Raw genomic sequence first — 16,692 nt, forward strand, 5'->3', positions numbered from 1 at the left:
TTTCCTTGCGATTAAAAAGTATCCTCCGCGTGCCAAACATTGTCAACTCAATAAGATGTCCCTGTTTTTTTCAGACAGTATTGTAGCTTCTGTCTTTTCAGAGAATCTTTGTTCTTCCAGCCTCAGCCCCATGAGCTATGATGAAAGCTCTTTATCAAACAGCCAGGATCACATTCCACTGGCAGCCCTTCCCCTCTTGGCAACAGCGGCACCACAATATCAGGAGGCGGTGGCTACAGTGATCTTTAAAGCGAATCAGGTGTACAGTGACTTCATCAAATCACAGGAAGGGGTCACCTTCAATGGCCAAGTAAGTACCGAAAAGGAAATCTTGTCTTTCTTGAGATGGGGAAGGGACAATTCATAATATTCATCTTGCCATTGAAATTACAACTCTTGTAACATCCATTTAGCAAACCTTAGTTCAAAGGTGAATTAACATAGCTGGAGTGATTGTGTTTGTGGAATTAGTAAATGGGAATGAGATGCATTTTCCTCCCACTGTCACCGATTGCTGAGGTGTTTTTTCATATTTTGAGGCAAGAGTTTCCCATTTGAATTAGATTCTTGGTATTTTTCTGGAATAAGTTTCAGATGCACGTAATTCTGTTCAATTCATTTGCTGCCTGCCAAGATTTAAGTTGATTATCTGTGTGGTCAGGACTTTCAGAATATATTTCCAAGTCACGATGGTCGTAGAGTTACAATGCCCTCCATAATGTTTGGACAAAGACACTTTTTTCCTTTATTTTCCCCCATGCTCCAGTTTTTAAAATTTGTAATCAAATAATTCACTTGATTAAAGTGCATATTTTATTAAGTGCACATTTGCGTACATTTTCATTTGACCATATAGAAATTACAGCACTTTTTATACATAGTCCCCTCATTTCAGGGCATCATAATATTTGAGACACAGCAATGGTCTTTAGTCATTGATGCACCATCAATAACTTCAAAGACTAGAAGTTGTAGAGAAACTGATAGGCTTTTATGCACAACAGAATGGTTGACTGTCCTGGACAGAGGTGGGGGCTGTGGCACAGTTGCCTTTATTCAGGGGTCAATGGGAGGAGCCTCAGGCACAGTCGGCAAGGGTTGTGTCCTAGCACATCCAAACATATATTACAGTGGTTTACCACAGTCATGTTTAGTACTTTGTGGCACATCCTTGCATGCAATGACTGCTTGAAGTCTATGATTCCTCGACATCATCAGATGCTGAGTATCTTCTATGCCAGGCCTGTACTACAGCTACCTTCAGCTCCTGCTTGTATCAGGGGCTTGTTCCCTTTAAGTTTTCTCTTCAGCAAATGGAAGGCATGCTCAATTGAATTTAGATCAGGTGACTGACTTGGTCATTCAAGAATTTTCCAGGTTTTAGCTTTGAAAAACGTCTTTGCTGTCTTGGTGTAGGATGAAAAACCATCCAATGAATTAGGAGGCATTTGCTTAAACTTGAGCAGATAAGATGTTTCTGTGCATGTCATAATTAATTTTGATACTGCCATCAGCAGTTATATCATCATTGAAGATAAGTGCGTCAGTACCTGAGGCAGTTTGGCATATGAGGTGGTATCCTTCAGATCTTGGTCAGTTCCTTAATGCCTCCACACTTTGCTCACTCTGATACATGTTAATCTTTGTCTCATCTGCACACAAGACCTTTTTCCAGAATTCTGGAGGTTCTTTTAAACACTTCTTGGCAAACTGTAATCTGGCCATCCTGTTTCTGTGGGTAACTAGTGGTTTTCATCTTGCAGTATATCCATGAGATAGCTGAGGCATACAAGAACGGAACGGCAATTGTCATGGGGAACTTTAACTTTCATGTAGATGGGAAAATCAAGTTGGTCGATGGAGTCTGGAGGATTACTTCATAGAATGCATCCGGGATAGGCTTTTTGAGTAGCATGTTAAGGAACCAACAAGGGAGATTGCTTTTTTAGATCTAGTATTATGCAATGAGGTAGTTAACCATCTAGGAGTTAGGGACCCTCTTGGAAAGAGCGGTCATAGTATGATTGAATTTCTCATACAGATGGAGGGTGCAGCAGTTAGATCTAAAACTACTATATTATGCTTGAACAGGGGAGATGACAACAGGATGAGTGAAGAATTGGTCAGTGTTCACTGAGAGCACTGGCTAGTTGGCAGAACAGTTGAGCAACAGTGGAAAGCTTTCAAAGAGATTTTTCACAGTGCTCAACAAAAATATATTCCTGTTAAAAATAAGGGCAGTAACAGAGGGAAGAATCAGCCTTGGTTAACTAAGGAAATAAAGGAAACTATAAAATTAAAAGCTCATGTATACAAAGTAGCCAAGAGTATTGGGAAACTGAAAGATTGGGAAAACTTTTAAAGGCAACAAAGGACAACTCAACAAGAAATAAGGGAAGAAGATTATGAAGGTAAATTAGCACAAAATGTTATAAATATATAAAACAGAAGAGGGTGGCTAGAGTTAACATAGGTCCCTTGGAAGATGAGAAAGGGAAATTTATATTGAGTAATGAGGAAATGGCCAAGGCATTGAACAGATATTTTGTGTCAGTCTTCATGGTGGAAGACACGTCCAGCATGCCAGAGTGGTGATGAGGATGCAAAGGGAGGTGAGATAGTAATGAGTAAAATAATGGGACTGAAAGTGAACAAATCCCCTGCTCCTGATGGGATGAATCCCAGGGTACTGAAGGAAATGGCAGGAGTTATAGACAATGTGCTGGTAGTCATTTCCCAAAATTCACTGGATTCGGGACAGGTCCTGGCAGATTGGAAAACTGCAAATGTCACACTACTTTTAAAAAGGGATGTAGGGTGAAGACGCGTAACTATCGGCTAGTTAGCCTAATATCTGTAGTTAGGAAAATTCTTGAAGCTGTCATTAAGGATGAAATAATGATAGATTGTATACCTAAAATGGATGAGGGGGGGGGGGTGGGGGGGTGGCTTGGGAGGAGGGGGGGGTAGAAAAAGTCACTGTATATGTGTGAAAAAGAAATAGTGTATATCATGGCTAATGTGATTTATGGTGTGAAAAATAAAAAAATTTTTAAAAAAAGGATGAAATAATGAGACATTTAGAACGAAGGGGTACCATCAGGCAGACACAGCGTGGATTCAGAAAGAGCAGGTCTTGTTTGACAAACTTGTTGGAGTTCTTTGAGGATATAATGGGTGCAGTAGATAGAGGGGAACAGGTTGATGTATATTTGGATTTCCAGAAGGATTTGATAAGGTGCCGCACAAGAGACATCAATAAGATTCGGATGAATGGAGTCGGGGGAAATATATTGGCATGGATTGAGTGTTGGTTAACTAACAGAAGGCAGAGAGTCGGGGTAAATGGGTGTTTTTTTTTTGATTGGCAGCCAGTGGTGAGTGGGGTGCCATAGGGGTCGGTGCTGGGCCCGCAGCTGTTCATCATTTACATTGATGATTTGGAAGAGGGAACAGAGAGTAGTGTAGCCAAGTTTGCGGATGATACTAAATTGAGTGGTAAGAACATTGTACAGAGGATGTGGATAGGCTGCAGAAGGATATAGAGAGGTGAGTGGGCAAAGGTCTGGCAGATGGAATACAACGCTAGTAAATGTGAAGTCATCCACTTTGGTAGAAAAATGGAAGAGCAAATTATTATTTAAATGGTGAAATATTGCAACAGAAGGACGGGAGTGTTTGTGCATGAATCGCAAAAAGTTGGGTTGCAGGTACAGCAGGTTATTAAGAAGGCAAATGGAATGTTGGCCTTCATCGCTAGAGGAACTGAATTCAAGAGCAAGGAGGTCATGCTGCAACTATACAAGGTACCGGTGAGGCTGCACCTGGAGAACTGTGTGCAATTCTAGTCTCCATACTTGAGGAAGGTATACTGGCCTTGGAGGCAGTCCAGAAGATCTTCAACCTCCAGAGGTTGATCCTGGAGATGAGGGGGTTGACCTAAGGGGAGAAACTAAATCGCCTGGGATTATACTCCCTTTAATTCAGAAGAATGAGAGGAGATCTTATAGAAACATCTCAAATTATGAAAGGTTTAGATAAAATAGAGGCAGGAAAATTGTTTTCACTGGTGGGTGAGACCAGAACTAAGGGTCTCAGCCTCAAGTTTCAGGGAGTTAGATTTAAGTCAGAGATGGGGAAAACCTGTTTTTCCCAGAGAGTCGAGAATCTGTGGAATTCTCTGCCCAGGGAAGTGGTTGAGGTGACTTCATTAAACTTATTTAAAGTTCAATTAGATAGATTTTTACATAAAAAAGGAATGAAGGGATATGGGGAAAAGGCAGGTCAGTGGAGTGAGTCAATGATCAGATCAGCCATGATCTCAGTGAATGGCAGAGCTGGCTCGACGTCCAACTCCTGCTCCTATTTCTTATGTCTTTGTGTCTGACCTGCCCCATCCCTCCCCTACCACCCTGCCCCTCCCCTTGCATCCCGTTCATCCCCAACCCATACCTACGTCTCTCCCCATCTCCCTCTCCCACTGTCCTTTCCTACATTTTCATCCACCCCCCCTTCCTATTTCCTCCTCCCCAGGTGTGAGCAGGGGAGGTTTTTCCACCCAGCGTCCAGAAGGAGATGGGACTGACTCCCTGTGTGTGACGGCTGGGACCCATGAGGCAAAGGGTTAAAACTTGAATAGGCAATATTTGGCCGTGGCAGCTGCCTGGATCCCTATGACGAGGTGCCCGCCTGCTCCAGTGGCTCTTACTGCCAGCACTTGTTCTCATGGCAATCCCCAGTGAACCCTCCAACTCTGGGATTCTGCTGGTCAATGTGAATAACTTCCATGGTAGTTGTCACTGTGTGTGATGGGATCTTCGCAGAGACATCAAACTGTCTCCTGCTGAACCTGGCTCTGCGGCCGATAAATGCAGCAGGTCCAGTGTCAGCTCATTCAGTAAACATCTATTTCCAACGGTAATCCACTCGACACCCTTCCCACCCTCTTATTTCATTCACAGAACAACAATTTTTTCCCAAAAGGTTTGCTCCCTGAAACAAAAATTGGGGATTACGATCGACCATAATTTTATATTTGCTGCATTATGTAGTAAATTAGAGAAATATGAACTTTTATTGAAATTAGCATGTTTAATCACATAATGATGCTGCCACAAGCTCTCAGGCCAACTGCACAACAAATGTGAGGAGTCCAGGGTTTGTCTTAGTCACCAATTTTACAACCAAAGTAGAGCTCACAGGCTTTCTTAACAAGTGCAGTCACGCTACATTTAGCCTTAAGCGAATATTCGCCACAACTGTAACAGAATGTATTGCAGCTGTTGTGACTTTGAGGAGACATTTCCGCTGTATTGAATCTTCCTGACGACAGTAAATGCTATTGTTAAGTACACTCACTCTGCTATTGCCTGAAGAACATGTTCATCAACATGCATTCAATCTACATCAATGTAATGCTCAGCATCTGTACACGTGAGCTGCTTTTATAGCCTGTCTACATCTACCCTGACGAAGCAGGCCCAGGCCCAAGACAATATTTGCATAGAACCTGCACTGAGTCCATGCCCAGGCCTACTTGGACTGACCAAACCACCTTGCTTCTTTGAGCAATATGCTAGTAGGCTTTAAATATCACAGGAAATCACAAAAATAGGTAACATCTAAAAACAGAATGTGATAAGAAAACTTTAAGGTGATTTTTGTTTGATAAATCATGCTTATGTCTGATTTGTTCGAATGACATTAATTGCTCCTGCTCATAACAGTTCTCTACGCAACTGACACCATTTCGACGCCAGGTGTCCAAGATCTTGTTTCCTCGAATCAAAGGTATTAATCTATTTGGAGTCATGGGTCTTTTTGAGGACAGCCCTACCTTGATTTCTAGATCTTAGTTAATTTTATTCCAAATGAGGATAATTTGTTTTAGTATAGGGCTGCCTGTTTTCCCAGATAACAATATGCGTCCCATTTATAAATAAAGTCCTCTGCTGCTACCTTCTCGCTCACCATGTGCAGGTCAATATGTGCCCAGGATGGTACACCCCCCTCCCCTTCAGACTGGCCTGCTCAATAATATTTCTTGAAGTCTGGCATTTGTAATCTGTCCAGACTGTAATCCCAGGTCAATTTTTTCCATAGACCCCTGGCTACCTTTCCATTCCATAGAAATATTCTTACTCGTGAGACTAAATTTTGGAAGAATCCCTGGGGTAACGCCACGGGCAGTGTCTGGAAGAGGTACTGAAGTCTCGGCAACATATTCATTTTAATACAGCTGACCCTGCGCACTAATGTTATGGGCAGGGACATCCACCTATTTAAGTCCTCCTCAATTCTCTCAAGCAAGGGGGCATAATTTAGTTTATATAAATTATTCAAGTTATTGTTTATTGTGACTCCTAGATATTTGATCCCATTTTGTGTCCACTTTAAATAACTGTTTTCTTGACATTGACTGTAGCCCCCCCCCTAGTGAGTGGCATGATTTTGCTCTTGTTCAGATTAACCTTGTAGCCAGAGATCTCCCTATAGACTTCCAGAGTAGAGTGCAGTTTGGACAACGAGTTTGCTGGGTCTGTCAGATCTATCAGTACGTCAAACGTTACCTATATTTATAACATCAAAATTTTTTCAAGAATTAAATAAGTGTGTAAGAAAATTTATTTGGAAAGGAAAAATGACAAGAGTTGCATTAGAAAAATTAACCTGGAAATTTGAATTAGGAGGACTATAATTAGCAAATTTTAACAATTTTTATAGAGCAGCACAATTGAGATTTCTTTCTTTTTTTTCAAGAGGGAGAGAAGCCAGCATGGATTCACATAGAGATGAATAAAATAGGACAATATAAATCAGAGGATTTTATATATAAATGGAATAATAAGCTGTTTATTGGAGATAGAGATACTCTTTTGTTGAAGTATTTTTTTAAAAATATGGAGTAAAATACATTTGGAAATAGGAATAATAAATTTTCAGATACCAAGAACAATATTGAATCAGATTCAACTTATTCCTTTTATAATAAATAATTTTAAAAATATTTGGCTTAATAAAGAAATTAAGACAATGAAAGGTTGTTTTCAAGGTACATTTGAACAATTGAAAAATAAATATGGAATAGAAAACAATACAATATTTTTTATTATCAGTTAAAGGTATATTTAAGAGATAATTTGGGTCCAGATTTGATATTACCTGAACAGTCATTTGGAACAATTAATCACAGATATAACTATTGAAAAGTTTATTTCAATTATGTATACAATTTTGCAAAAATGAATGTATAAACCAGGAGTTCAGAAGTCAAGACAAAGATGGGAGAAAGATTTAAAAATAGATATTAAAGAAGAACTTGGTTAGAACTTTGTCAGGATAGTATGACAAACACAATTAATGTCCGGTACAGAATGAGACAATATAATTCTTTACATCAATTATATTTTACTCCTCAGAAATTAAGTGGATTAAATTCTAATTTTTCAGATAAATGCTTTAGATGTAATAAAGAAATAGGTACTTTTTTTACATTCTATATGGGAATGTTCAAAATTAAGACCCTTTTGGATGGAATTTGTTCTATTTTTGGAAAGATTTACAAAAGTTAAGTTTCCTCAAGATCCAATTTTTTTTTTAACTTGGAAATATTTTTAACACAGAATAAAAATTTAAATTAAATTAATATCAAAAATAATTTATTTAGCTATAAAATGTGTGGCAGTAACTTGGAAGTCAGAAGTCAGATTTGGGAATGAGTAGATGGCATACTAAAATAGGCACTTAAAAAGATTACATATAATTTATGTAATAAATTTGAAGTTTTTCAAAAGATTTGGGAACCATTTTTTCAAACTGCAGGAATTAGGTTGTAATCACCCAACCTGAATCTTCCGACTCCTAAAATTAAGAAATGTTTGATTTTACTTGATAGTTTTAATAATCTTGATTTTATTTAAATAATATGCAGATATTCTCTTCTTTCTTTCTGTTTTTTCTTTTTTCTTTGGGGATGATTTTTATTGGGGGGGGTTAAATCATTTAAATCAATATGTATTACTCTATTATTTTGAACAAGACAATCTATGTATAACGTGGAAATATGTGGAAATTTAAATAAAAATTTTAAAAAGGCTATATCAAATACATCATCGGGAAATAAGTTGATTTTATGTACTTCCTGGCCTGCTCTAAAACCGTTGATGTCTAGATCCTGGCAAATGGCTAGTATGAACAGGGCTGGAGATAGCGGGCACCCTTGTCTACTTATCTGTAAGTGGGAAAGCTGGAGAAATTTGTCCATTTTGTCACAAACTTTAGCCTTGAGTGCATGGTACAGTGCCCTTATCCAATGTATAAAAATTGGCCCTAACCCAAACTTTTCTAGCACTTTGAATAGAAAATTCCACTCCAATCTGTCAAATGCCTTTTCTGCATCCCAGACCACAGCTAGACCTCTCTCATTTCTTGTTTGTGCCAGATGCATTATACTCAACAATCTGCCAATGATATCTGCTGCCTGTCTTTTTTGCACAAAGCCCACTTGGTCTTTATCTATTAGTTTTGGCAAATGTTTCGCCAATCTATTTGGCAGGGCTTTGGCAAGTATCTTACAATCTATGTTTAGCAATGAAAGGGATCTATAGGAAGACGACATTAGCTGATCTTTGTCTTTTTTAAGTATCATCGTAATGATTAATGTCAAAAAAAGATTTCTGGAGGGTATGGGTCTCCATTGCCAGATCTACCACCTACATATAAAGAGGCATCAGTAAATCTTTAAATTCCTTATAAAACTCAGGTGGAAACCCATCCTCCCCTGTAGACTTGTTAGTCTGTAGCGAATTCAATGCTTTCCCTATCTTTTCCTCCGTAAAGGCAAAATTTAAGCCTTCCTATTTTTCTGGGTCTAAATTTGGTAACTCTAATTTAGACAGAATCCCATTGGCTTTATTGGACCCCCCCCCCCCCATTAACTCTGATTTATATAAACCCTCATAGAATTCCCTGAAGGTCTCATTAATCTCTTCTGATTGATGTATGATCTTGCTATTCCCAGTTTGTTTTGCATTGATCATCCTTGAGGCTTGTCTGTCTTCAACTGCCAAGAGAGGATTTTATGGGCTCTCTCCCCTAGTTCATAGTTTGTTTTTTTTACCACATTATGGCCTTTTCCATAATATATGTTTGTAGCGTATTTGTATTTCTGTTTTTTATTTGTTAGAACCCTATAATGGTTCTCTGAACCCGATTTTTGGAAATCCTTTTCTAGATGAGTAATTTTCTGTTCCAATTCATCCACCTCCCTCATATTTTTATCTGACCTCTCAAATACACTTTGAGAGTGTCCCATAGAAGGAATTTATCCAGAGTAGAAGTACAGTTTGCCTCTCAGAACATGTCTATCTGTGCTGTTATAAAACTACAAAACTCCGGTTTCTTTAGCATCAACGTATTACGGTGCCATCTGTAAGCTGTATCCTGCTTATCTGCCGTTTCTATTGTTAATGCCGCGGTGAATGATCTGAGAGGTCTTGCCATGTACTCAGCTTCCATGATCCTACCCTCTACATCAGTTGAAGCCAAGAAAAAGTCTATTCTAGAGTAGGAATCATGTTCGTTTGAGTAGAAGGAATAATCCCTCTCCCTATGATGTTTCCACTTCCACACGTCTATCAAGTTCAATGGTATCCCTCGTCATCTTTGTTTTTGTTATTTTCTTTGTTGACTTATCTAAGACAGGATCCAGACAAAAATTAAAATCTCCCCCATTCAGGATGTTCTCCTTCCCCTCTGCCAATCTTGGGAAAATGTCGTGTATGAACTTTTCTGTCATCAAAGTTGGGGACATACAGCAGTTACTTGTAAAGTTTAGTGGCCTTCATATCGAGATTTTTAGATTTTCAGGATTCTGAAAATATCTGACAGTGCACCATTACAAATGTTCCTGTTCTGTCTGTGGTCACATTCTGCACTCTCACCGGAACACTCTTCCCTATCAGAATTGCCACCCTCCCTTGCATTTGCGCTGAACGAGGAGGATATTACCTCACCTACCCATCCCCTTTTTAGTTTTTGGTGTTCCCGCTCCATTAAATGTATTTCTTGAAGAAAGGCCAGATCCACTCCCATTTTTTTCATGTGCGTCAAGACCCTTTTCCTCATCACCATCCCATTCAATCCTTTAATGTTAAAACTAATGTACTTTATACTCTTAGCCATTGCCCCAGAGACTCCCAGATCTGTGTTTCCTGCATACCTCCACCACCCATATCCATTGTTTGTCCAACCTTTTTCCTTCAGCCGTCCACTCCAGCCCACTGGGTCAATGACAAACCCTGGGAAAATAAAACAGAAACAAGAACCATGAACTGCAAAAGGACAAGTAAGAAAAAAAATTCATCAAAAAAAAAGAGAAAAGAAAACAAACAAAAATAACACAAAGTATTACATCAAACTTCGACCCCTTGATAATATGTATGACTTGCAATGTATTCTTATGTACAACAAAGCATTGGCATTACCCATTTGTCCTCTACACACATATATACTATATCTTACAAACCAGCAGCTGTTTTACTAATTCCCGGGCCTCTTTGGCCTTCGACAGGAACTTTCTCTCACCTCCTGGCATTACAATTTTTAGAATTGCCGGATATCTAAGGACATTTTTGTAACCTTTCTACTTGGCCATTTTTTTTATTGGCTCGAAATCTTTTCTTTGTTTTAAGAGGGCCACACTTATATCAGGGTAAATTAAGACCTTATTTCCCTCCAGCTCTATCACCCCCCTCCCCACACAATTCGCTTTTGTCCCAACATCCCCTGCACTTAGAATTTTCTCACAGTCGTGGTGACACAGGAGCTTCACCAGCATTAATCGTGGCCTTTGACTGTGGCCCATGCACGGGAAGGGGGACCAAAGGGCCCCCTCAACTTTCAATGAATCCCCCCGTTTCTCCCTTCCCAAGACCTCTGGCAACCAGCTTTGAAAAAACGCTACAGGATCCCTCCCTTCTTAACCTTCCGGCAGCCCCACAATTTTTATGGTATTCCTGTGGCCATGATTCTCCAAAGTGTCAATTCTCTGTCAGATGCGTCCCTTTCTGCCCTCCACCCGGTAACTTCCCTCTCCAATTTACTTATTCTGTCCTCATTGTCCCTAGTTCTTTCTTCCACTTCAGACATCCTTCCTGTCAGTCCAATAAGGGCATTTTTCCATCGGTCCATTTTGTTATACAATTCCCCTTTTCCTTTACTTTAAGTCTCTGGCCAGTCTCTCCTCATTCTTTCCATGGCCTTTAAAATGTCTTGTAGTGAGGGCTCTGTGCCCCTTCTCCCTCTTGCCGATGCCATCCTGCTCCCCTCCTGGATCCCGGGTTTTCCCTGCAGTTTTTTTCCCCCACACTGCCTCCAAACTCCTCATCGCTTCCAACCTTGCTGGGATCTCTGTTGGAGTCATCTATCGATGCGGAGCTGAAGTCTACCACGTCCTCCTGTGAGTCACTTCTATCGCCCATCGTGTTTCACTCCCAGACACTCTTCTCTCATTGTCGTTGAGGGGGGCGGAACACGATGCACTCCCCTCCCCAAGGCTTGGACCTCTTCGCAAATCCCTCACCCCCCTCCAAACGATCAATCAGGGACTGCATTGTCTCCTCACCAGATTGGTCTCACCCCCCTCTGCCCTCCCAAGCAAATCTTGGTGAGTTGTCCCTCCGTCGATGGGACCTCCTGGGCTTCGGGCCTGGGCTCAGTGTCGCCATCTTGGGCTTCACAAAGTAGGCTGGACTGGGTGCTGACCGTTCCTCCAACCTTGTTGGCTGCGTTTGCCTGGCTGGTGTTTTTCTTTCCCATTATTTCCAGTTAGGGATCTTTATTTGCCCATTTAAAATTATTTTTGATGTTTATTTTTTCTTTTCTGAACAGTCAATGAACGGATACTACATTTTTCTCCTGTTTGGGACCTCTAGGGGTCAATATCCTGCTATTCCCTCCTCAACACGTGACCTCGCCCTATACCTTGATTGCAGCAGTGAGAACAGTGTGGTGTGAATCCTTGATGATTCCTGCTGCTCTCCAATGGCAGCATTCCCTGTAGATGTTCTCGATGGTGGGAAAGGTTTTGCCTGTAATGTCCTGGGCTGTGTCCACTACCCTTTTCAGAGCTTTACACTCAGGGGTATTGATGTTCCCATGATGCAGTCAGTCAGCACACTTACCCCCATACATCTGTAGAAATTTGCCAGGGTTAAATTTAAATAGAGAAATATATTCATAACTTTTCATTGTAAACTCAGTGTTTTCATTTGTACTGCAGGTATGTTTGATTGGAGACTGTGTTGGGGGAATCCTGGGGTTTGATGCCCTGTGCTTCAGCAACCAGACCGCTTCTGAGAGCCAGAACAGCAGCAGGAGAGGCAGTGTCTTGAGTGTGCAGGTATCAGACGGGCAGACACCTCTCTTCATCCCCCTGGCCAATGCTCATGCTTTATCACCTGACCTTTCATTTATATTACCTAGTGAAGTGAGATCCAGCAGTTACTTGTAAAGTTTAGTGGCCTTCATATCGAGATTTTTAGATAATAGATTGGAAACTAGGTCATCAATGCCTCTGTGCTTGCTGTACCATTATTACAGCTGCATTTTCTCTCCATATTTCTATATATCCTTAACATCTATTTATGGCATTTTTGTTTTTTAAAATAATTGTGTGTTAATCTCATTATTACTAATTCAAGAAGTAGGTGCCAGAATATATGGACCATAGAATAAGGAAACAAAAATAGGCGATTCAGCCTGTCGAGTCCGTCCCGCCTTTTAATCTTGAGCTGATCCATTTTCCCACTCAGCCCCATTGTCTATAACCTTTGATGGCCTGGCTAATCAAGTAAGCCAATGTAATAAATGGAAAAAAATGGATCTTATTTGGACTTGCCTTCCTTGTACCTAAGGGATCACGTGGCGAGTCAGTCATGCTGGGACATCTCACGTTCACCTGTCCTTGCAACCACAGTGGCTGCTTCATTTGAGATCCTGCTCCATAGTGACCCCAGGATATCAGTGTTGGTAAATGCTGACTGTCTGTGATGGGTGGTTAACTTACTTGCCGCACATGAGCCCAGCGTGTTGACCCCAAAGAAATGGCAATGTCAAATGTCAAGTCATCTGTAGTTGAGGAAGTACAGTTCTTTGGGAACACCTTTTTAGGATAAACCCAGATATTTGGCTGAAGTCTAACACTGCTTCTGCCAATGTGAAGCTTCCAGCTGATGAATGAGCTACAGTATTCACTAATCGTAGTCAGGTTTTGGATGGCTTCATCTGCTGAGAGCAGTTACTGTGTTGATTATCTGTGTTCTATAATTGATTTACAGGACAATGATCTATTATCTCCTGGAATTGTTGTGAACAACAGCCCAGGTTCCAATCTTGAAGCCAGTAGGCATCTCAGCAGAAGCAACATCGATATTCCTCGAAGCAGCATGGATAATGCAAACAAGCAACTGCCACGAAAGAGAAGTGATTCTTCCACATATGAGCTTGATACAATCAAACACCATCAGGCTTTTCTTTCTAGGTAAGGAGTATCCTCACCTGCAGATGCTGTAAGCTTGAACAGAGAGTTGCTGGAGAAACACAACGGGTCAGAGAGCATCAGTTACAATTTTAACTATACCTGGGGGAGATGTGTAAGCATTCCATTGTGACAGGGGGTAGCCGAAACAGGGCTATGTTTGAATGCTGCAAAGTACCAAATTTTGTGACTTGTTCATGACAATAAATTCTGATTCTGACTGTGGTTAAGATGATGAGTTTATTGTCATACACATTGTTCAATGTACATATAGACCAAAATTCTTACTTGCTTCAGCCAAACACTGACTAATAAAGGAAAACTGTGAGAGTAAAGTAATGGAATTGAATTAAAAAAGACAATAAATACACAAGATAGATAATACATATAGTATTCCTCATGCAAGAGTAACTTGCAATCATGCAGTCCATGATTAGTATAAGAAGGGGAGGTTAAAGAAACTGTTCTTGAACCTAGAGGTGCAGGCCTTCAGGCTCCTATACCTTCTGGCCGAAGATACCAGTGAGAAGAGGTTGTGACCAGGATGAAGGGGTCTGTGATGTAGGGGTGGGATACCTATGCATGAGAGAAAGGCCACCAGGCTGGACATGAGAGTGCCAGTTTCTAAGACATTGCATAGACCTAGTGGCCAAACCTTGAGGTTGCAGACAATTGACCAGTGCTCCTGAAAGTGAACTAAAGAATGATTTCTCCACAATGGCATCATTAAAAATAATTGTCAGCTTCTTCCCCAACCGTGTGACTGGACTTGGGGTCAATGTGTGATTATTTCTCGGTGAAATGAAACTTTCCCGAGACCAGCTAGCAAACATTAAGGAAGAGGATAATTGGGGAAAGAAACCTGTTTAAATGGTCCACGAAAGGTCCAACTCACTGAATAATTTGCTGACTGAACAAATTTACTGGATTAATAAACTACAGGGGATTGGAAATTGTGTAAAACCAATAGGAAACAAATTCTACAGATATTTAATATAGGTTGTTCCAGAAACATGAGAAAAATAGATATCATTGCTGAATGCTGTTTAAGGTGGAAACTTACTTTTTATAATTTTGAATTTTACATCTTAAAATTGCTCAGTAGTTTGAGTAAATAGAAATCCTAGGAAACAACAACAAAGTGCTAGGGATTTTAGTGTGGATTTGATCTGAAGGTGACTGCTTCCCAGCTGCCTTCTGTGTAAGCACGTTTCACCCCAAATTTGGTGTTGTGCTTGATTCAAATCTTCAGGTTTCAAACAATGAAAATTCACCATCTGCCTTGTGGTTCACGATGATTTGTGAGGTTTTATCAGTTCTTTCTGCTCTCTGAGTAATCCCTATCATTGATTGACCAGCATAAGCTACAAGTTTATTCAGAGTATCCGTTGAGACCTATGTAAAACTGAGATGGAGCTGACTTACCTCACTGTTGTAGCAATCCTCCCTGTGCTTGAAAGCAGAAGATTGACCAGTTTGTTTCTCAATATTAATGTGAAGCTTGCATGAAAATTAATTGACAAGTTAATTTTAATGAGAATATATTTTTTCCTGTAGTTTGCAGTCCAGTGTATTGCGCACAGATCTAGGGTCAAGGCGATCCAGCAGTTCAACTATGCTGGAAGGAGCAAGCCCTGGAAAGTTTGAATTTGAAGTGACTGACTTTTTCCTGTTTGGTTCACCTCTGGGGCTGGTGCTAGCACTGAGGAAGACAGTTGTTCCCAACTTGGACGGTGGGTATTTTGATCAATCCACTTTCCTTAATTTATTGTTGGAAGATTGTATACTGACAGCTTGTTTTTTTAATGCTGTGCTAACTGTAAGTTTTTGTCCAAGGGGGTTTGATCAGTTCTAAAATGGGACATAGGTCACAGTAACAGGCTCTTTCAGTCCACGAGCCCATGCTGTGTCCAAATATCCCAAATGACCTACAACCCTGTTCATTTTTGGAAGGTGGGAGGAAACCAGAGTACGGAGGAAACCTGCACAAACTTGGGAAAAATGTACAAACTTCTTAAGATAGTGCCGAATTCAAACTTGGGTCACTGGTGGTGTGATAGCATTGTGGGAGTGGAAAAGGCCTCTTCAATGGGTTGAAGAGGCTTTCTGTTTGTCCTTGAGCTTGCTTAACCCAGGATTGCATATCGCTGGTGTGACTAGCTGTATGCACCATTGAGCTTGCTTGGTGTTTCTTGTTTGTGACATGGTAGAGTACAGTAGAGGATCTTCCTGTGCAGTGTTGAACAACAAAGGTCTCAGTACTTGACAAAAGGCTCTCAGCTTGGGACTGGTGCTGGAATTGAGGAAAATGTGGCCATATTGATTGCTGCTGAATGATCGTTTACAGAAAGGGCTCATTTATTGATTCTGAGGTAACCAATCTTTGTAAAGCTAAATTCATTGCAGTCTCAGGGACATAGAGTTGTACAGTGTAGAATAATCCCTTCAGCTTAATTAGCCTGCCCTTGGTCCAATTGCTCCATATCTCATCCATTGGCCTATCCAAATGTCTTTTGAATGTTGTTTGTTCCAGATACAGACCACTCTCTGAGTGAATAGTTTTCCCCTCAGGTTTCTCCTAAATCTCTCCCTTCTCATTTTAAACCTATGCCCTCTAGTTCTAGAATCATCTACCCTTGGAAATAGACTGTGATCATTTACTTTATTTATGCCCCTCATTTATAAACCACTATAGATCACCCCTCAGTCTCTTACACTCAAAGAATAAAGACCCAGCTTGTCCAACCTCTCCCTATAACTCATCCCCTCCAGTCCAGGCAACATCCTGGTGAACCTCCTCTGCACCCCTTCCACCTTATTGACATCCTTTCTTTTGCAACACACAGGACTCCAGGTGGTCTACTCTGTACAGTGGATCAAGAGGTTCCAGTGATTGAACTATCTACTCACAATGAAGACCAGTGTGCCAAATGCCTTCTTTACCTTGTCCACCTGAGTTGTCACTTTCAAGGAACTAAGCACCTGAACCCCTCGGACTCTCTATTCTGCAGCACCCTCCAGGGCCCTTCCATTCACCATGGTTTGACTTCAAGTTCAATTCCATTTGCCACTACTTGGCCCACCTTCCCAACTGATCTAGATCCTGTTGTAAACTTAGATAGCCTCCTCACTGTCCACTACACCACTAATTTTGA

The 16,692-nt window shown here is 40.6% G+C and overlaps 1 protein-coding gene and 1 long non-coding RNA gene across 19 annotated transcripts in view; one reads left to right on the plus strand and one right to left on the minus strand.

Annotated features, from left to right (window-relative positions):
* Window positions 1–13,297, minus strand: part of LOC138761429 (uncharacterized) — a 28,910-nt gene extending 15,613 nt beyond the window's left edge. For both annotated transcript variants that reach the window (XR_011356319.1, XR_011356318.1), the window contains exons 1-2: window positions 13,067–13,297; window positions 10,220–10,298 (exon numbers count right to left, since the gene is read on the minus strand). This is a non-coding gene — a long non-coding RNA (uncharacterized lncRNA). The remainder of the gene's footprint in view (window positions 1–10,219; window positions 10,299–13,066) is intronic.
* LOC138761425 (membrane-associated phosphatidylinositol transfer protein 2) overlaps window positions 1–16,692 on the plus strand; it is a 331,314-nt gene that overhangs the window by 270,081 nt on the left and 44,541 nt on the right. For all 17 annotated transcript variants that reach the window (XM_069933525.1, XM_069933533.1, XM_069933526.1 and 14 more), the window contains 4 exons: window positions 121–310; window positions 12,281–12,400; window positions 13,338–13,540; window positions 15,095–15,270. In XM_069933525.1, the coding sequence (XP_069789626.1) occupies window positions 121–310; window positions 12,281–12,400; window positions 13,338–13,540; window positions 15,095–15,270 (689 nt within the window). The remainder of the gene's footprint in view (window positions 1–120; window positions 311–12,280; window positions 12,401–13,337; window positions 13,541–15,094; window positions 15,271–16,692) is intronic.

Source organism: Narcine bancroftii, chromosome 4, assembly GCF_036971445.1.
Source record: "Narcine bancroftii isolate sNarBan1 chromosome 4, sNarBan1.hap1, whole genome shotgun sequence".
Taxonomy (NCBI): domain Eukaryota; kingdom Metazoa; phylum Chordata; class Chondrichthyes; order Torpediniformes; family Narcinidae; genus Narcine; species Narcine bancroftii.